A 20,219-nucleotide genomic window follows, 5' to 3' on the forward strand; every position below is an offset into this window, starting at 1 on the left:
TATCAAGTACAGGATTTCAGTCGGCTGAAAGTGCAACTTCGCAGCGGAGTGTCGTACCGCGCCTTGTTTATCCGAAGAAGAAAAAATAAAATATTTACACAAAAATGCTCAATTTTCGGCTGTAAAGTTAGAAAACAGATAGAAAATATGAGAAATACACTAAATTTGGGTGAACAGTATTTATAATTTGTACTATAATATCAGATGTTCAAAAACAATGCTAGTAAGATAGGCACCCTAATAATTTAAAACGCGACAGCGAAGTTCGGCTGTTTTTTTTATATAAATATTTTTTTTCGCTGAGAAACAACAAGTGTTCTACCGAAATTCCTTCGGAAACAATTTATACATCGCGCTACATGTACATTCTTTTCATCACACTCCATTGACATGCTATATATGGTTAAAAAATTGTTTGACAAGTGATGCAGTTTAAAAAAATTGTACAGTACCGTATGATATGAAGAAAAAGGCAGTCGGAAACCTTTTCGAACTGAAAAATTAATCAAGAATAAGTTTATTCTTAAAGCATTTGAGTTACAAGAGTACGGTAACTAATATCATGAGATAATTGAATATTATGTTGACTAGAATAGATTCGGAACTAAACAAAAAATTGTCATTGAAAAACCGATATAGGTGTCCAAGTGATCACGATGATGATTCCAATGAAAAGAGAGATAATTCCAATAGTGAGTGTCCATGAATCGAGTTGACTGTTCTCCGGTTTGAACTGAAAAATGAAAAAGAAGTTCGGTATTAATTCTGAAGCTTTTTGATTAGGACTCACTTTGTGTGAGAGAACACAATAGCGGAGTCCATAAGAAATGTGGACGCAGAGGTATTTTGGATTATCACAGTCACTGAAATCATCTTTTTTTAAACAAATGACACGAATATCCCCCACCTATTCACACTACACCGTCTCATCTCCCATTCAACCTCATCTCCTCCATCCCAACTTCTATTTCCTAACACCACAATTTTCTCCGTTTCCTCATCACAATATGCCCATTGATATACAGCATCCAGTGGTTCTGTTGGATCACACGAAGAATTGGTTTCATAGTTACTGTGCCATGGTGTCGCTATGTTTTGAGTGTCAACCATCACTGAAAACAGACTGAAATTCAATAAACGAGCATTACTTACATCTTGGACAGCAGTGTCCTTTGTAGCACATTCCATTTTCATTCGGACAATTTCCAGAATATTCAATTATTCTATTGTACCCATCACATTTTGGCTCGTTCGGGTAGGGTGTGAATCCATCAGGACACATATATTCGGAAGTTTTCCCTGATAAAAATTGACGAAATTATTCTAAAAAAAGAACGAAAACCTCTGCAACAAGTCTTGTTCTCACTACAGTAGGAATTCCATTCGAATGGTTTCAGATATGGATTACAATCCATGTGTTCTGAACATCCTCCATCTACCAATTCCACTTCGAATGGTGTTGTACCGGGTGAGCATAACAATCGTTCATCTGGAAATAGGTAAAAAATTTTTGACCCAAATTTGTGTTACGAGTCATACTGTAGCAACACATTCCGTAATCGTATTTGTAGGCTTTCGCACTATCATTTATATAAAATCGTTCTCGGAATGATAACTTCGTCGTGAGCAGACGAGCAACTTCACACGATCCTCTGGAACCAGGAAACATGACACAATCCTCGTCTTTGAAACAAGCTTCAGATTCTCCATTCGATTCTACTGGAAGTGCATATGGGAGTATATCTTCTCTCACACACAGTTCACGCCCTTAAAAAGATATTACGGGGATAGTAGAAAGGGATAGCGCTTACTTGCACAGCAGAGACCGTTGAAACAGTGGGGGCTGAAAAGGAAAATATAGTACCGGTCAATGGGATATGAAATTTGGCCGTTTTTGAACAAGTCCATCTTTGAAAGGGTGTTACGGTATGACTGATTGTAGATTTTTAATGAATTATCCAGATCAAAAGTAGAGCTTCATTTTTGTAGTTGACAACTTTTTTGAACTTGCACTCCCTAAAGAGTTATAGTCATTTTAAGACGAGAGCTCAAAAATCGCACTATTTACACTGAAATTGGTCGATTTGAGGGAGAAATTACTTTGTCGATATGTAACTTGCTAGGGAGTGTCCGTACAAAAAAGTTGTCAACTACAAAAATGAAGCTCTATATGATGCATTAAAAACCTACTGGGTGTGGCAACCATGACACACTCTCACATTTAGACAATTTAACTGAAAACGGCCAAAGTTTACATCCGTTTGACCGGTAATGTAGATTTATTCTCAACAATGAAAATTCAAAACTAAATTTCAAACAACAGCGTGACCTGAGCCCGAGATAATGATCTGCCCTAGATATGTTGCATAAAAGGAAGGGAAATCGTCTGTTGAAGTCAGTCTACTTTGCTCTCTCATCCGAGAAGACGTGGAGGGTGACAACTGCTCAATCTTCTACCACTCGGCTCTCGGTGATATCCTCTGTTGCCTCAACCCCCTTTCGAGCTCGTGTGCTTCGATGTATTCAAAGGTTTCAGGAATAAAAGCTCTTTTACCAGACAAATTGGACAAACTGGACAACTGAACAAACGATCTCCAGAAGGATATGTTCAGTGATTTCTCAGTTTCGAAACTCAGTTCTGAACTATGAAAACATCCACAAGACCACATTTCAGCGAAACGTCCGAGTTTCAAACTGTCTTATTTCAAAAGTTTCGAAATGTCTCGGCTCCAGAATGTCTCTGTTTCAAAATTCTTGGTGTAAATTCTCGGTTTTGAACTGTTACTGTTTCAGAACGCCCAAAAAAGTTAACAACTCACTAATAATTGGCTTTGAGATTGGGAAGATCCACGAAACTTGTCATATTCTTGCAGTCCGCATCCGCTTCGCAAAGTTTCCCAGATGGCGGAATTGCTCCATCACTATTCAGTGAATCAGGTGGACATGTGAATTTCTCTGAAAGCTTTTTTTCTGGTTCTCGATTCATTTCTCATCCTTGAATACCTCGTTTACATAGTCTCTGTCCACTATAAACATAACTACTACAAGATGGTTTCTCATTTCGAATAATCCAGTCTCTGCTTCCAACATCATAACAATCTCGGTCTTCTTTACATGGAAATAGTTGATTGTCCACTAAACAGTTTATGCAATTGAGACCGGCTGGAAGAGAAAAAAGAGAAATACAGTAGGGTCTATCATATTCTAGCGGGGCCTCACGATGTCCACAAAGTCCTTCGAATTTCATTGATTCCGTATTAGTCGTCAATGTTTCTCCGAAGATTTCAATGTCTGCATAAATAGCTTCGTCTAGTTCTTCCAAACAGTTCAGTCTTGCAGAACGAATACGGATCGGAGTTGAATGAGAATCTGAAAAACGGTTGAGATCTCGAATTGAATCTGGAAGAGAACATCTAGAGAATTGTTTCCATTATCTACATGAATTTCTCCCTTAGGTTAACTATTTTCGATTTTCAGACATCTGGACGTCCGGACATCCGGACAGACCAACCAAAAAGTGAGAATGTGGACATCCGGACATCTGGACTGACAGAAAATCAGAAAAATAAGTAGAATAAAAATGGTTGACATCAAAGTGAACTGTCCGAATTCTGTCCGAATTCTTGGACATCCGGACGTTTGGACATGCGGACAGACAGACAACTAGTGACAGGGAGAACCAGATACGGGGACCCACAGACAGACAGAAAATCCTAAAAAGCCGGAGAAAATAGTTGAACCTAGAGTAAATATCACCAAATTAGTCATTTTTTGACATGTGGACGTCCAGATATCCGGACGTACAGACAGACACACAGAAACTTGAAAATTCGACATCCGGACGAACAGACAGACAGAGAGAGAAATTTTTAAAAATCCGATAATTAAGTTCGACAATTATGACTCGAGTTGTCAGAATTTTGATTCTTTACTGAATATCCTTACCTCCAAGTTTCTGAAAACTAAAGAAGCATCCACTCATATTCTTCTGGAATATCTCAGATCCAGCCACTTCTAACTTCCATTTTCTATTCTTCCTATCAGTTTCGTCCAGAAATATCGTTGCATTCTTCATTGTTTTCTTCGAATTTTCGAAAATCGTCGGAGACCAAATTATCACTTTTTCTGTGTTCCAAACTGTTTTTGATTCGAATTTTGTGATTTTTCCTCCCATTTTCACACAGAAATTGTTAGAACACTGAGAGTTCGAATTGCATGGTTTAATAGAGTCTGTGATCCACTTGGGGACCGTGGTCCAATAGGGAGATTCTGAAAAAATATGAAAAGAGATTCAGAAGTTGGCAGACTCACTTTTATAGCAATGTTTCTGGATTTCCTCATTTGAAGAAACGTTTTTTGCTGATATCATACAAACTTCTGAATATTCACAATTTCTCGAAGTTTCACAGGACTTGTTGCTCTGCGGATAAAACAAATCTGCCGGAATTTTGCCCACCGAATTGCTGATAAGGTCAGAAAACATTGCGTTGAAATAGTTGTGTCTCAAATCTGAAAGATATCCCAATTTCCTTTCATTTCTTTTTCTTTACTCACCTTTAATCATACGACAACTTCCATTTCGTGAAGGGTCTTCATCACCGAAGAAACATTTCGAGCCAGTCGCACAATCTCCATTTGATCTGCATGACGTGGCAATTACAGTATGAAAAAGTAAAGGGAGAGTTAGAAGTGATGGCAGCATATGTAAAGTGTTAGTAGCCTTGTTCCAACTATTACTCGGATTAGATGACGTGGAACGAGACGTGGAATGAGATTAATGGAAAAATAGCGTTTCACGTTTTTGAGATTTTTTAAAAAGTTTTATGAGCGAGATTAAGGCCCGGCACTAAAAAATCACTATCAGAACCAAAAGAAATTCTCAAATTACAGTGGGAAAACCTTGTTTTGCTCGACGAGCACACGACATTTAGCGTCGAGAGCTTCCGTTTTTTTCCTCTGTATTTAAGAACAAAAATACTGTTTCGGTTATTTTCAGACAATTTTTGGCTGAAATTTAGCAAACTTTCAGGTTTTTGGTAATAAAAACCGCCTCAAGCATGGAAATAATCATAATTTCAGCATTAGATCTCTGCATTAGATCTCTGCATTCTACATGCTCATAATCCTGGGTCAGATTCACAGAACCGTGAATTCTTCTGCCTTCAATCCCAATCCACAATTCCGTTCTTATCTCTCCATATCCATATTATCATCTCGTTCTTCTTCTCATCGCTTATCACGTCTTCTCATTCCAAAACCCATTCATTACATCATCATCCTTTCTTCTTCCTTCTTTTTTTCACCCGTGTCGTCGGAGATATCTGTTCAATCACCAAGCCTCTCTCTCTCTCCTTTCATTCCGAAAGAAACCTGCCGCACGGAAGAAAATGTTACCATCAAAAAACCATGGCGCCGACCAAGTTTTTCGACTGAAAAAGTGGTGCATCTAATCGGTATAAAAGGGATGAATAAGGGTGGAGACTTCTGACGTGATTCGCCCATTTTGATATCTAATATCTAATAAAATGGAGGTTGACTCCAATACAAAGGTAAGCTGTTTTATAATGAAAAAGTTTATAAAAGTTGTTTTGAAAGTTTAAAATCCCAAAATCAGGTTAGGAATTCATTTTTACAAAGTTTTTCGGTTTTGTTATAAAAAAAACCAGCTCTCTCAATCTGTTTTCCCCGTTCCAGGCCTACCGTATCATCGGATATGTGACCGTTACCGTATCCACTCTGGCCATCATCGCTCTTTGTGTGACACTTCCAATCGTCCATGGATACATTAAAGAGATGCAGCATTCCATGAAAGTTGAGATGAATCAGTGTCAGGTATCGCCTTTTCTCTTTTTTCCTGGAATCATCTGAATTCAAATTCAAAATTTAGAACAGCGCAAAGACTCTGTGGACTGACGTCTACATGCTGCGTGCCTCGTTCTCACGTGGATTCAACCGTACCGCCCGTCAAGCTGGTTACGAGTACTCTGCTGACGAGACCACTCCATTCGCACCTCCAAAGTTCCACTATCCAGTCGTTGGAGAGAATAAGGAGGAGGCTAATGTAAGTTTACAGAGATTTAGAGTTGAATATACAAATCTTATTAATTTCAGCCATACGACGCTCCAGCTCCACCACAAACCGAGGCACCAACCACCACTACAACGACGACCACAACTACCACAACAACCACCACAACTACTACCACAGGTACAGTATCCATAATCGTGCTACAGTACTCCTCTAATCAACTAACCGAGCAGTGAATGCAGCCGCTGGCTACATTAGAGATGCAATTCAAATTATGCTATTTTTTCAAAAAAAACGCTATTATTTCGTGTTCGGAGTCAAACCAACTAACTGTAAAGAAAAAGACGGGCATAAAGTAGGGAAAATTACTGATCTATTGGTCCAAGTTAGAAAGGAATCGGTTCAGTAGGGAGGGCGGTAGGACCGTTTGCTTTTATCATAGTAAAGATTTCAGAGGCCCCAACTACCACTACGAGAAGAACCACAACAACTGGTGCTCCTGCATATCCAGATGCTCCAGCTCCAGAAGCTGAGACCACTACTCAAGGATATGATGAAGTCGTCACTCACTCTCCATCTACTGACCTCCCATCGGAGTCTCCATACACCCCTGAATCTCCTGCACCATCCCGTGCTCCAACCTCCACTTTGGAGTACTTGAAATCTACCGTACCACCAGAGGAACCATATGGAACCGAGTCTTCTGCCTCCACCACAACCTCTTCTCCATCAATCGGAGTTCATGAGAATCACGATGAGACCGAGTCAACATCAACCTGTGAGAACTGTTGTCTGCCAGGACCACCAGGACCACCAGGAGCCCCAGGACGTCCAGGACCATCTGGAAAGGGCGGAGCCAACGGACTTCCAGGAAATCCAGGAAAACCAACGAAGCGTCCATGTAATCCAGTGACAAAGCCACCGTGTGCTCCATGTCCACAAGGACCACTCGGCCCAGCAGGACCAGCTGGACCACAAGGAAATCGTGGAAGACCTGGAACATTCGGAGAGAAGGGACCACAAGGACCACCAGGACAACCGGGACAAAAGGGAAGACGTGGAGAGAAAGGAAAGGACGGAGCACCAGGAGCACCAGGAGCACCAGGAGAAGATGTCAAGGAGGTGCCAGCTATTCCAGGGCCACAAGGACCACCGGGACCACGTGGAAGACAAGGACCACGTGGAGCACCAGGAATTCCAGGAAAAGATGGACTCGGAGGAGATCAAGGAGCTCCGGGAGAGCCAGGAATCGATGGAGAACCAGGATTGGATGGAGTTCCAGGAAATCCAGGAAGAGATGGAGTCAATGGACATGGAGGAGAGAAAGGAGTGTGTCCAAAGTATTGCTCTGCTGATGGTGGAGTTTTCTATGAAGATGGAACTAGACGATAGATTCCAAATCCATTTCCTCTTCTTTGCCTTGTTCCTTTTTAATTTATGGAAAATATAAATTATTTTTGCATTTATCTGAATCTAAATGTTCGTGTGTTTCAGTTTCAGCTCAAATTTATTAATTATTACAGCAATTACAGCACCTGGAATTCAGGATGAAATGATAGAGAGCTTCCACCATTTCACCCTGCCAGGTACATACAACGAAATATTGAATATATTTAGAAGAAACAGAAAAAAATGAACAGATTATATATTTGTAGATCAATCAAGAGACTTATAGTTGTTCTTCACTGAGTAGAGGGAGAGATATCCTGATAGGAGTTTGTTTCGCGAGAAACTCTCTCACATCATAACCAAGCTTAGCGAATACGTCTTTACACTTATCATATAGCATCAGCATGCAATATGCGTCCATTGCGGCGTAGCGAAGCTGAAAATATTTTTTTTGTTGAAAATCTACATTTTTTAAAATAAAGTACCTGAAGATGTCTGAGTGGTCTTCTATCCCAAACGGAGCATTGTTCTGTCTTATCAAGTGGTCTCCCTAGCAGTTTTTCGCAGATGTAAGACAGTCCCTTGTTCAAAAACTGTTGTTTACCGTCTTCTTTCACTGGTTTCGGTTCGGAAGGTCCCCCTTCAACAGATTCATTCGAAACCGATTCATTCAAATCGATCGAGCTCGTGTTCGCCTGTTTTCCTGATTCGTCGAGACTAGTATTTCCGATGTCTTTTCCACTTGTCAACGAAGGATCTTCTATCATAAATGGAAGCCAATCACGTTTGAAGTCCTCTCCAAATTCGAGCTTTCCAACTTCATCCATTAAGTCCATTATCAACTTTCCGACACAAACTACATTGTTCGGTTTGTAGAGTTCCTTGCAGTTACGGAAAGCCGCTCGTAGTTGGTGAAGATCCTCGTTGAATTGGAAACCAATTTTGACGATTTCAGGTGTATAGAACAGATAAGAGAGAACGAGATTGTAGGTATCTGGAGAGATGGCAGCCGATTCCAGGTCGATGATATATGTGCAATCGTAGAGAGCCATTTGAAGAATTGTTGCTCGACTTGGGCTTACATAAGCACTCCACTCAGCATCTACACCAACGTACACTATTTCTTCGCGAGACACTTTGTATTCGAGTAGCATTTGCAGATCTCTCATTTCTTTCTCAGTGGAAACAATGATAATGTGTTTCATCTGAGGAGGGAAATTCAAGAACTCGTCGCTCATTTTCAATGGATCTTCGGTTGAGACATTTTGATTGAATATTTGCGTCGCATTCATCTGATACGGCTGCATTCTCCGCCAAAATCTAGCCGCGTTGAAATCTAAAAATAATCATAACATTTCGAACTAGAAAAAATGAATCATCTCTTTGACAAATGGATGGCGAATCAATTTTCAACCATTACCTCTGAAATTCTTCTCCAAAACGTCGACTACAAACTTTTTGAGATGTGGTCGTTGGGCGAGCACCGTCCATATCAAATCGTAGTAGTTTTCGTCTTTCCACGTTTTGTCAACGTATCGTTTTTGACCGAATTTCTAGGAATGTTGAGAATTTTACTCTTCTTCTCAAGAAAAATACAGAACTATTCTGCTACAAACTACACTAATCTCACCTTAATCGCGGCACATGCCCAGCCGGTGTGAATTCCAGTGCTTCCTTGATATTCACCATTCAAATCCCTCACTAATTGTTCAACTGTATCTACGAAATCGCGATATTTCACACGATCCGAATGAGTTTTCGAGATGAAGTCGGGCTTGCTCAACTTGAAAGTTAACGGGTCTTTTGATGCGTGCACGGCGGTTCTCAGAACTTCTCGACATCTCTGACGGAACTGGTCAGACCGGTTGGCGGCAAACACCTCAACAGTCTGCGAGTTTAGTGGACCTATGTAGAGAGCATGGAGAATCGTGATAGGATCTTCGAGTTGCCTATTGATGACTTGATCATGCATAAAGAAGTTTAGAGCGTTGAAACTGAAAAAAAGCCTTTCAAAGAGAACAACTCGCATTTAAACGCACCTTATCAACCCAGATTTCGTACTTTTGGCTATAATTTCTCCGAACAACGCCAGTTGCTTTGGGCAATTTGATGGACACAATACATACTTCGCCGTCTTCCACAACTTCGACTGAAAATATTTAATTAACTCAATGTGTAAAAATATCTTACAAACCTCAGGCGACAATGGTATTTCGAGCATTTGATCGAGTAGCTTAGCCGATAATTCCGTTGTCAAAGTAACTCTCGGACTTATTGTTACATTTTTGCCACGTTTCGCTGCTTGACTGTTCCTACGCTTCTTCCTCGATCCCCCACTACTTTCTCCTCCTCCACTCGTTTCTGGTTTATCTTTCTCAACTTTTTCCTCTTGATTTCCTTCAATTCCTTGTTCTTCTTCTTTCTGTTTATCCTTTTCTTTATCAAACGGGACAAACTTTTGATGCGGCAATTGGTATGCGAGTATCATGTTGAGCAACAATTCGGGAACGGTGACAAAAGAATGTTGAAATCCTTGTGCACCGACTCGCGTCTTCTGATGTGCATTCATGTAAGCGTGACTTTCTTCGAGCATTTCTACGTATAAATTACTGAGAATTTCCGTTTCAATTGGATCAAAAATCTTCTTTGCAAAATGTTTAAAGTCGAAGCGACCAGTGAATTTTGAAGTGGCTTTCTCGTTAGCCATGTAGAAAGTCGCTGCATCTTTCTGAAAACAACCATGGCTTTTCATTTAGTTAATTCCAAGATTCTACGAACCTCGTAGCTTTTGACTGCATTGTGTAAAAGATTTAATGCATTTGTGTTACTCATAAAGTCGCTCATCCCCTTATTGTATTTCTCGGGAGACTTTTCCGCCGATTTTCTGAAAGATATATGATTTTATTATGCTTTTGGACTCGTTTTTAAGAAGAAAGTGCTTTAAAGTGGAAGCGCGTAACACAGAAATGGCAAATTACTTCAAAAGTTAGAACTAAAATTCACCATTTCGGGAGCGGAGTGTCGTTCGCGCGTGTTGTTTAGCGGGTTTAAACTCCGCCCCCGTAATAATTTTTATCAAGATTCTCCCGCTATAGCGGGCTAGCTATTATAAATTCACAACACTGCGCCGCATGGCTTTAAAGGCGCATCCCATTTATTAGAAATTTCGCGGAATGGTCTCGTAGTTGAAAAAGATCAAATACCCTATTTTCGAGCTTTGCAGGTCTAAAAATAAATGCAAATAATGTTTTTCGCTTCGAGACCATTTTGAACAAATTAGAGGCGCCAAAAGCCATGCGGCGCAGTGTCGGGAATTTATAATAGTACATTATGATTTGGCTGGAAATATGGAGTTCAAACGAATTATTGAATATAAATTATGATTTTCAAGATTCCTGGTACTATATTTATTCACTGAAATAATAAATAACTAAATATATAAAAATAACTATCAAAGCGAATCGTGCTTTAAAAATCTATCAACTCCAATATTTAAAAAAAAAACTCCGACGAAATCAATGTTAAAATTCTTATCGTTGTACTGAAGCAAACGGTTCACATGTAATCAACGTGCACACATCGGAAGTAAACATTTCGGGAAAGTTAAAGAATAAACAAACGTAAAATATATACAACTCTTTTCTTTGATAAAATTTTATTGTATAAAATATAATTTTCGATTCAAGAAGTATAAACAAACAAAGTGAATGTTGCAAAAGTTCGAGCCGTCTTCCCTTCAACGTCAACAGTTTATTGTCGAGTGCACTTTATTCGTACTTTCTGCTTTTTATTAACTTTTTGCTTTAACGTGTTTCTGGATTTTGCCAGTTCTTCAACGTTACTGGTCTCTTTGTGAATGAAAAATCATATTGTCTCACTTTGATCTTTGAGTTGAAAGTACCTGAACGCCACTATCATTTCCTCTTTTCATCTTAAAAAAGGATAATGACAACAGATGAAAAAAGAGGCGGCTGACGGTCATTATCTTATCAGTAGAAATGCATATTAAATTGGAATGTACCAACACAGACACAACCATATATACATAATAGAATAATACTAACACACAATTTTCATTCTTTTCGTCTCACTCTTCTATTCTTATCACCACGTCATTCAATTGATTTTCAGTATTCCTCAATTATTGTTATTAGTGGACAAATATGCTTGTTCATCAAGGGTTCGTTTATTATTTTTCATTTGTGTGACTATATTATGACCTTCTTTAAAAGAAAAGTTCGAAGTGGGTTGATCTTTTCCAATATGGGTTCATAAGAAAATCATGGGATTCTGAAGAAAAATCCAACCGAGTTTTAAAGCCGTGCCTTAAAAGTCTTTGTATTGTTGTTTTTTTAAAGTTCTACCGTTCAACATGAAACAGTTTTAATATTGATCAGGAAGTTAGAGAAAACTCAGGGATAGAACGAAAGTTACCTCAATGAGCTGAATCTGACTGTTTTGTTTTTACACAGATGGAGAAAACTTAAAAAAATACTGAAAAAATAAGGCCTTTTGGAGCAATCAAAATGTTCTTCAACCCAAATTTGAAGCCAAACAAGTAGAGCAAGTCTCGTTTTCGGAATAATTTCCAAAAAACGTTCAACTTTAATGCGAATTAATCGTGGAGAGATTTCAAAGAATTACTCTCAACTAACAGAATACGCTTCTTCTGAATCTAACTACCAATCTTGACCCTTTTTTTCTCGAATACCAGGTCTCGATGGCAAAAACTGAATATATATTTGAAATCAGCATGATTTCAGCTTTTCAATAATATAAGTCACGTCCCATAACTCCAGACGACTAACTCCATGACCGTCTTTCAACAAAGTATATCAGAAACCTTTGCTCTCTCTCCTCTCACCATCCAGTCTATCACCGATAAAAATTTGTTACCAAAAACCATTTCTTATCAGAATTGACCATAAAAACTTCCTAGTTTCAATTGTCAGATAGACTTTGGAATGTTCCATCAAAGTAGAGAAAGATTCGAAAGAGACAAGAGAGCCAGTCACAAAATTTATTATGTTCCCGTAGTTTGTGTGTCGATTGTCATCATAGATTCCATTATTAACTTCCTTATCATCTGCCTCCATTGTTTGATGGACGTGGGCTGAAAATTCATTCATTTAATATGGAACAGGAAGTCAGCAGGTATAGATTCTTTGTTAGGTTTGTGATGTCACTTTGGAGAGGAAGTTGCACTTGTTACGGTGCTCGGAGTTGAAGTTTTTGATTCCGAATGTAAATTTTTCGAGACCCTTAAAGCTGAAAGATTTGTAAAACAGTAGAGAATGGGTTCAAGATTAAAATTATCATGTCGAAACAAAGAGAAAATGTAACAATTGTTCATAAGACGAGTGCATCTACAGTAACTCACTGAGTGAGAGTCCTTAAACCAGACTACCGTAACCCTCACCCTACAGTACCCCTATTCAGTATTTCCAGCACTCTCGACTCCAACTCAAACCGTATCAATATCTTCGACGTATTCGACAACTCACCGCCGTCATCCACATCTTCTGATTCTGAACCAATCATTATAAATGACGATGACTCACCGAGTCCGAAGAAACGTGCAGAACTTTATCAATGGTTAAATACATCATATTATGGGAGTATTATTAGAAAAGTTAGTGGTCAGGTGAGGAGAATTCTTTAATTTTCAAAAAAGAAAATTCCTTCGTTTTCATTTCAGACTCCATATCAACCAGATTATGTTCGAATTGAAGATAATTTGACAGTTCCGATATTTGAAAGTGAGTTTTCTTTTCTCTGAAAAGGTTCACATAAAAGTATGTTCCAGACGAAGAAATGGATGAATATGGTGATGGTATTGAAACGAATTCGTTATTAAAAGAACATAAAATACAGATTGAACCACAGCCAAGTAGTACAGCACATGAGAGTCGAAGTACAGAAAGTTATGCATTGTGCAAGAGTTGTGTGAGTTTTTCTTTTTTTTTCTGTGGAAATTCTCCATACTTGTCAAGGTCCGGGTTCTTGGGGCCAAAATTCAAAGTTCAATTTTTTTCGCAAAAAGTCAAATTATCATTCAGAATTAGAAGATGTTCTCAAAAATCATCATAAATGTTCACATTTTCGATAAAAAATTGGTTCCTTTTTTGATACTGATACGGTAAAGATGTCTTTAATTTAAAATGGTTGGATAGTTCAAATATAGAGCTACATTTTTGTAGTTGGCAACTTTTTGATAGCTCCGCCCACTTTTGAGATATGCGCCTTTAAAGATAGCGAGCGATGCTATTCCTACCTGTGAGGTGCCATTCTTTAAAGTCACATATTTAAAGAGTGGCCGGAGCTATCAAAAAGTTGTCAACTACAAAAATGTAGCCCTTTACTTGATCTACAAGAAAAGTATAATTTCAAACCAATGACACCTAAATCTGGTGCTGGAACGGAATCTTAAAGTCGTGGGAATGACAAGTATAAAATTCTCTGAAATTCTTCCAGACATCCCGATATACTCGCCATCGTACCACCCGCCACGCCCGTATCATTTGGCTAGTTCTTACCACCATCGCCCTCTCTACTTCCTTCTTCCCTTACGGTTTACTCTCGGTTGTTCTTCTTTTATTTATCCCTCCTCAGATACGTCGTCCCATATGCAAAAAGTGTCGAACTTCGTTTTGGGGATTTTAGTTTTTCTCGTTTATAGTTTTCTTGTTCTGATATTATAGTCTGAAATGATCTCAAAGATGAACCTGTACACATTTTATATTGTCATCTGTCAACTTTCAATAAATAATTTATTTCAACAGTAACAAAAGTAACAAAAAAGTTTGAAAAAACAAATTCAATCAAGTTTTCCACCGGTAAGTTTCAACAGATCATCAATTGTCCACGCAACTCCATTCTCAATTTTCGTTCCATCGGGATTGATACTCTCCGTATCGACCTCTTTTCGGAGTACAGTATCGCAATCAACTTGAGAGAAGAAGGCAACGGTCTGGAATATAGAAATTAGGCTTTCGAAACATAGTACCGTGCAAAACGATACGAACTTTGGCCGTTTTCAGTTGAAAATGTTCAACTTTGAGAGTGTGTCATAGTAATTCTGGTTTTCACATCCAGTAGGTTTTTGATGGGATCGAACAGACCAAGAATATAGCTTCATTTTTGTAGTTGACAACTTCTATATACGGTCACTCCCAAGAGAGTTACATATCAACCAAGTTGTCTTAGACCAATTTCAATGTACGCTTTTTGAGCTGTCGTGTTAAAATGAGAATAACTCTCTAAAGAGTGCCCGTACAAAAAAGTTATCAACTACAAAAATGAAACTCTACTTTTAATCTTCATGATTCATTAAAAAACAACTTTGTGTGACAGTATTACCATGACACACTCTCAAAGTTGTACAATTTCAACTGAAAACGGTCAAAGTTCGAATGTTTTCGGACTGTACTGTAGAAGATATTACTAACATTCGGTAATTGACATATTCCAACTCTCTGTGAAATAAATGCTCTGACTAATAAATTGGAAAGTTGAAGAGCCAGAGCAAGTCTCGGAGCATCTTTTTCTTTGCACATGTATCTAACTTCATCGTGAATCGAAATCACGAAACGCGCATCGATTTTGTAGATATCACACAACCATTGCATGGAAATGAGTAGGAGATGGAGGAAGTCCACTGCAGATGATTGGACGATCTAGATTTTTTTGAGAATTGGTTATATGAAATTTCTATTTTTCTACTAACCCAATTCATAACAGATCTCTTATATCTCCGATCGAAATACGCTGAATCAGGAGTTCCCTCCGGCAATTTTCCCAAAGAATCCGCAATCTGACATCCCAAAATAGGAGTTCTCAAATCATGAGCTGCTGCAGAAGTCTCCAAAAAGTTGAAAGTCGAAGATTCGTATCCACCGACGAAGAGCTTCCTCTGATCTTCCGCATTTTCATAAATCGAATAAATCAAATTATCCTGATGAGACTCATTGAGGTTAAGAAGTGACGAGTATTTTGAGAGAAACCAATTCTCGAATTCAACAGTTTCAGATGAGAATTGACTCGAATAACTCGGCATATAATATACTCCGTCAATCGTTAAAATCTTCGATGAATCTGGATCTTTCGCCGTCTCCTCAATGTATTTATCCACAAAACAATTCATTTTCAAATCCACTTTCATATATTTCGCAGTTTCTCCTTTTGTCAATTTGAATAATTGTGCAGCCGTTGCTTCCGCATCCGTCTGTTTCATTCCACCAATTCTCATCAAGTGTTTCCCAGCATGAGTCTCTCCAGAACCATACAATCGAGCATAATTCAGTACTTTCGCATGATTTCGACTAATTTTCAATTGATTCGCAACGACCGAATGTAGATCTGTGTTGTCAGATTTGGAGCCAGCAAGCATCATGTTCGAAAAGGCCGTTTTTCCAGGAACGCGGAGTTCGAGAGCTGAAAAATTAGTGTGTTTTCATCAGGGATGTGCGGAACTAAAAATTCCGGATTTTTTTTTCGGAAATTTCGGAGTTTTTCATAGTCAAAATATGTTAAAACCAAAAATTCTGCAAATTTTGACACAGATGTGTTCACGTTGGTTTCGGCGCAATTTTTTCGATTCCGCACAAATTTTTTTTTTAGAATCACGAAAAAATTTGAAATTTCGGTAATTTTGGAACCAGGTTGAAATTTTCTCGGAAATCGGAAATTTACGAAAGTTCCGAAAAGAAAATCCGGAAACTTTCAGACGGAAAAGTTCCGAAAAATGCCCATGACTCTATTATTAACTTACGTAATCTCTTCTCTGCGCTCGCATCTCCATACAACGCCGCCAACCATTGTTCTTGTGAATCCACGTCAGCTCCAACTAATCGAAATCCTTCTGGCGCTTGAACCATTGCTTTAATTCCAGTTCCAATGACATGTCCAGTTGATTGATTTGTTAGAGTGACCCATAATTTATGTACACTTCTCCGAGAAACAGTTCCAGCTGGCACTACTGCTGCTGCAATTGCACCCTCCATCATCTCATTCTCTCCGACTTTCCATTTCTTTTCAGGATACCAAATAGCGACTTCTGATCTATATCTATCACTGTAACTCGTCCAGAACTGAGTAGTTTGAATTGAATCGAGAACAACACTGAATAAATCTTCGTGTCTGAAAATTCAAATTGGCATATATCGAGCTACAGTAACCCATACCTAGTAGGTCTCAACACTTGTTCTTTCAGATCTTTTGCGAAATGTTTAGTCAATGGATCTCCAACATTTCCTTCTCCAGTTGGATGATCCAATTGATAAAATCTCACGAGTCCACCTTCATCCATTTCGAATCCTTTTTTATCCGGTGAAATCGGAAGTTCTCCAAACATATAAACGTTATTTTGAACTGTTTCATAGAAATTTCGAAGAGGAAACTGCTTTCTCACTGCGTCTGCTTTCGCATCAACTCTCATTTCGATAGAATTCCATTCCGGATTCTCCAGAATCTTCTCAACAGCTTTCCAATTCGGAACCAAGAATCCCCAGCCTTTTGTTCTTGTTTTAAAAAGAGGAAACGGGCCGAAAACGAATCCGAAAATTGCTGGAATCAATTGGCTTTTCAGAGCAATGTGCTCACTATCGACTTCTTCCAAACCCAAATTCACAAATTTTCGAGCTTTGAATAGTTTGATAAGCCACTCGTGACATTCCGATTTTGAGTTAACTGACCAATCTTGATTCCACATCCAAACATCTTTATCTGCTAATCTGAAACATTTCAGATAATATATTTTATGGAAAGAGGTGCTCACATACCCAACTTCTCCTTCCTCATTCTCCTCTCCACTGTCCATCAACCTCGCAGCTTCCACAATCTTCCTTGTCGCTTCTGTTTTCTTTTCCGCACAAATCTGCACATTCTTTTCATAAAACATCTTCCAGTAACTATTAATAGGCAGATACACATTTCCCATATTTAGCATTCCAGACAGAGTCGCCGGGTGTGGGAACCGTTTTACAAATTCTGGCCACAATCCAAAGTAGATTTCAGCACATAGAATATTGTCCCGTGCACAGTATGTCATCAATTTTTGGAATTTCAGACGGATATTCTCGATGGGTTCTTTGACGAAAGCTGATCGTTGTTTCTCTTTCGATTCATCACCATCTTGGTGTTTTTGTACTGAAAAAATAACAAATTCTGGTTACAATCACCTCCCTACTGAACCGATTTTCTTCGATCTTGGACCAAAAGATCAGAAATATTCTCTTAATGATGCCCGCGTTTTTCTTTTTTCAAAATTCTCAAAATGACGTCTTCTGGATCGAAAAAACAGAATTTCAAGCTAAATTCGAAGAGAGAAAAGGGGAAGGCGATCGGTCAAACCCGTGAAACGTAGGCTGCAGAGTTGCATGGAATTTCGACTTCCCTCATTCCATAACTGTGGAATTTACGAAAAGTGCATTTCGCAGGGATACATGGAAAAATGGTCTAAAAGGACAAAAAATAGGCTTTTCTTCAGCCAAAAACTAATTTTCCACTAATTTTCGCGAATCCGGACATGAAACAATAGCGTTTTAACATAATTTGAACTTCCCTAATGTAGCCAGCGGCTGGATACACCGTCTAGTTCTTGTTATTTATCGAGTTTTGTTTGGAGGTTGTTACGTCGCAACGCATATTTGTAAACTTACATTTTCTGAAAGGATAGAAATGTTCGTGGACTGCAACAAGTGAGTTTTTCGACACTCTGTCTTTCCACGTGTTCACCCAATCGGACTGAAAAAGAGATACAAGCTGAAAATCAGAACTAAACTATCAAAATCTCAAAATCTCACATTCGCTTCATTATTATCTGTATCATACATTCCAAACAATGCTTGCTGATGATCAGCCATTCCAAACATTGGAATCGACATTGACATTGTATCCATAAATCGAATTTTCGATCCATTTTCCTTCTGATATGCCTCTAGACATCTGGCTCGATCGAATCCAACATTATGCCCGATTACAATTTTCTCCTTTCCAATATCTCCAATAGGAATCAAATGTTCACTTGTTGGGACATCCGGATAGTCAGTTTCGTTGATTAAACGATCACTGCACCATCCATACCACGCATTTTCTCCTAATGCAATTGCAAGTGTTGGAAGTGTTCCATCGAGAACAACCAATTCGATATCGAAGAAAATAATCGAATCTTTCGGAGAATCAATTGGTTGCGAATTCCGAGGATTGTCGAATGGATACATTGTCCAGCCGGTTTTATACTGCCATAGTTCATTTTTCTGAAAATTGAAAACTTTTAATCATAATTCTAATAACACCTACATTGATATTCTCCAACACTTCATTTGCTCGATTCAAATCGAATCGACACGCTTCTTCTAATAATTTCCGATAGTTTGATGTCTGTTTTTCAGCCAAAACCCGAAAATGATCCACAACATTTTCTGCTACAAGTGCCGGTAGTGCTCCAGAATATTCAGTGGCAGATGACGTGGATGGGACGGAGACGTGAGGAAACAAGTATTTGTGAATTCGGGGACAAACAGTCTCGATGGTTTTCCTTTCGAAATTTGATCTTCGCGATGACGTGGAAAACTGACGTTGATAACTGAGGATTCGGGTTAGAGAACGCATTGAATTTCCTAAAATGTCCTAAAATAAGAGACTTTGTGTTCTTTTTTATCTGAAAATGTTAGCTCAAACAATATTTCTGGAAAGTTTTTCCACAGAGAAAGTATTTTCAGATTTTAAAAAAATCATAGAAATTTATTATCATGGTACCCGAACTCTTTGAAAATGAAATAAATATTTACATTAAATACTGAAAGACGAAAAACGAAAATTGTTTAGCGATTAGAATCAAGAAGAGCATTCTCTCGAGCAATAACAGATTCGTCAAACTGAATAACATAGGCGGTTCCATTGTGCCAGTGAGCAGTCACTTTGCATTTGAATGAGGCACTCTGAAAAATTGGGATGATACGGTAATGAGATTGTTCGTTACCTCCAGAATAGCTTCAACGATACCCGCAGCAAACGCAGCACAATTGAGGACTCCTTTGTCACGTGGCACTGAGATATAGGTATTCACAAGTGGGTCCTTTTCGATCAGAAGATCTGAATTTTCAACTTCAATTTCATTTTTCGCTCATTCAATCTCTACATGTGCAATGATCATCGTTTGATCTCTCCAATTTATCCGCCTCCTTTCCAAACAAATTCTTCCATACAGTTGACTTGATGAACATGAGCATTCCGAGTAACTTCGTCTCTCTTTTGTATCCTTTCTCTCGAAGTACAATGATATCGAACATTCGAAGACCAACTTGCTTCCCGTAAGACGCAATTTTATCGTGAATGTCTGTGACAGTTTCCGATCGATTCTGTGCGTAAAGCACCATTTCAGAGAAGAGAACTGCGAACGTGGACAAGTTGATTTCACCTTTTCCACGGCTTAAGGATTTGTCCAGTATTCCAGTTGTTTTAGCCATTGTTTACCTGGAATTTGATAAATTTCGTGGGAATTTTATTTTGAAAAAGTTGTTTCGGGCCCACTGCTGATAACTCACAATCAGAAGTCAGTTATTTGTGTTTATACATGATATTTTCTATCTTGAATAGAACCCAATTCAATTTGCTTCTATTCTAAGCCCTTTCATTCAATTTCCCCCCTTTTTCCCAGGAATAAGAAATTGAGTAAAACGAAAAGGGGACCACCGGAGAGAAGCTTCCATGGCAACGAGAGCTCCCTTCTATTTCATTCTATCCCTTTTCTGAATAGGAGAGAAAAGAGAACGAGACAACAACACACAAAATCCATAAAACC

At 38.6% G+C, this 20,219-nt stretch overlaps 6 protein-coding genes across 6 annotated transcripts; 1 reads left to right on the forward strand and 5 right to left on the reverse strand.

Moving 5' to 3' along the window:
• Positions 1-619: 619 nt before the first annotated feature.
• GCK72_006653 (uncharacterized protein) lies at positions 620-1,110 on the reverse strand (the record flags this gene model as incomplete). Its single annotated transcript, XM_053725723.1, has 3 exons — positions 620-733; positions 791-863; positions 908-1,110. 3 exons carry the CDS (start codon positions 1,108-1,110, stop codon positions 620-622), a joined length of 390 nt encoding a protein of 129 aa, XP_053589917.1.
• A 34-nt stretch (positions 1,111-1,144) lies between these two features.
• Positions 1,145-5,807, reverse strand: GCK72_006654 (uncharacterized protein; the record flags this gene model as incomplete). The annotated part of the gene is made up of 11 exons (XM_053725724.1): positions 1,145-1,299; positions 1,343-1,489; positions 1,540-1,767; positions 1,812-1,843; positions 2,820-2,955; positions 3,004-3,162; positions 3,220-3,369; positions 3,946-4,269; positions 4,312-4,509; positions 4,555-4,640; positions 5,701-5,807. The coding sequence occupies 11 exons, from the start codon at positions 5,805-5,807 to the stop codon at positions 1,145-1,147; spliced, it is 1,722 nt and encodes a 573-aa protein (XP_053589918.1).
• Positions 5,808-7,697: 1,890 nt separating this feature from the next.
• Positions 7,698-10,261, reverse strand: GCK72_006655 (uncharacterized protein; the record flags this gene model as incomplete). The annotated part of the gene is made up of 7 exons (XM_053725725.1): positions 7,698-7,853; positions 7,903-8,753; positions 8,838-8,970; positions 9,048-9,411; positions 9,457-9,566; positions 9,612-10,145; positions 10,196-10,261. The coding sequence occupies 7 exons, from the start codon at positions 10,259-10,261 to the stop codon at positions 7,698-7,700; spliced, it is 2,214 nt and encodes a 737-aa protein (XP_053589919.1).
• Positions 10,262-12,551: 2,290 nt separating this feature from the next.
• On the forward strand, positions 12,552-15,247 carry GCK72_006656 (uncharacterized protein; the record flags this gene model as incomplete). Its single annotated transcript, XM_053725726.1, has 5 exons — positions 12,552-12,571; positions 12,866-13,061; positions 13,116-13,176; positions 13,224-13,363; positions 15,158-15,247. 5 exons carry the CDS (start codon positions 12,552-12,554, stop codon positions 15,245-15,247), a joined length of 507 nt encoding a protein of 168 aa, XP_053589920.1.
• GCK72_006657 (uncharacterized protein) lies at positions 14,235-19,027 on the reverse strand (the record flags this gene model as incomplete). The annotated part of the gene is made up of 9 exons (XM_053725727.1): positions 14,235-14,387; positions 14,866-15,093; positions 15,144-15,850; positions 16,188-16,555; positions 16,600-17,148; positions 17,197-17,563; positions 18,076-18,160; positions 18,220-18,672; positions 18,716-19,027. The coding sequence occupies 9 exons, from the start codon at positions 19,025-19,027 to the stop codon at positions 14,235-14,237; spliced, it is 3,222 nt and encodes a 1,073-aa protein (XP_053589921.1).
• A 212-nt stretch (positions 19,028-19,239) lies between these two features.
• Positions 19,240-19,884, reverse strand: GCK72_006658 (uncharacterized protein; the record flags this gene model as incomplete). The annotated part of the gene is made up of 3 exons (XM_053725728.1): positions 19,240-19,356; positions 19,416-19,510; positions 19,557-19,884. 3 exons carry the CDS (start codon positions 19,882-19,884, stop codon positions 19,240-19,242), a joined length of 540 nt encoding a protein of 179 aa, XP_053589922.1.
• Between the last annotated feature and the right edge of the window lie 335 nt (positions 19,885-20,219).

The sequence above is a fragment of the Caenorhabditis remanei genome, chromosome II, assembly GCF_010183535.1.
Source record: "Caenorhabditis remanei strain PX506 chromosome II, whole genome shotgun sequence".
In the NCBI taxonomy this organism is placed as follows: Eukaryota; Metazoa; Nematoda; class Chromadorea; order Rhabditida; family Rhabditidae; genus Caenorhabditis; species Caenorhabditis remanei.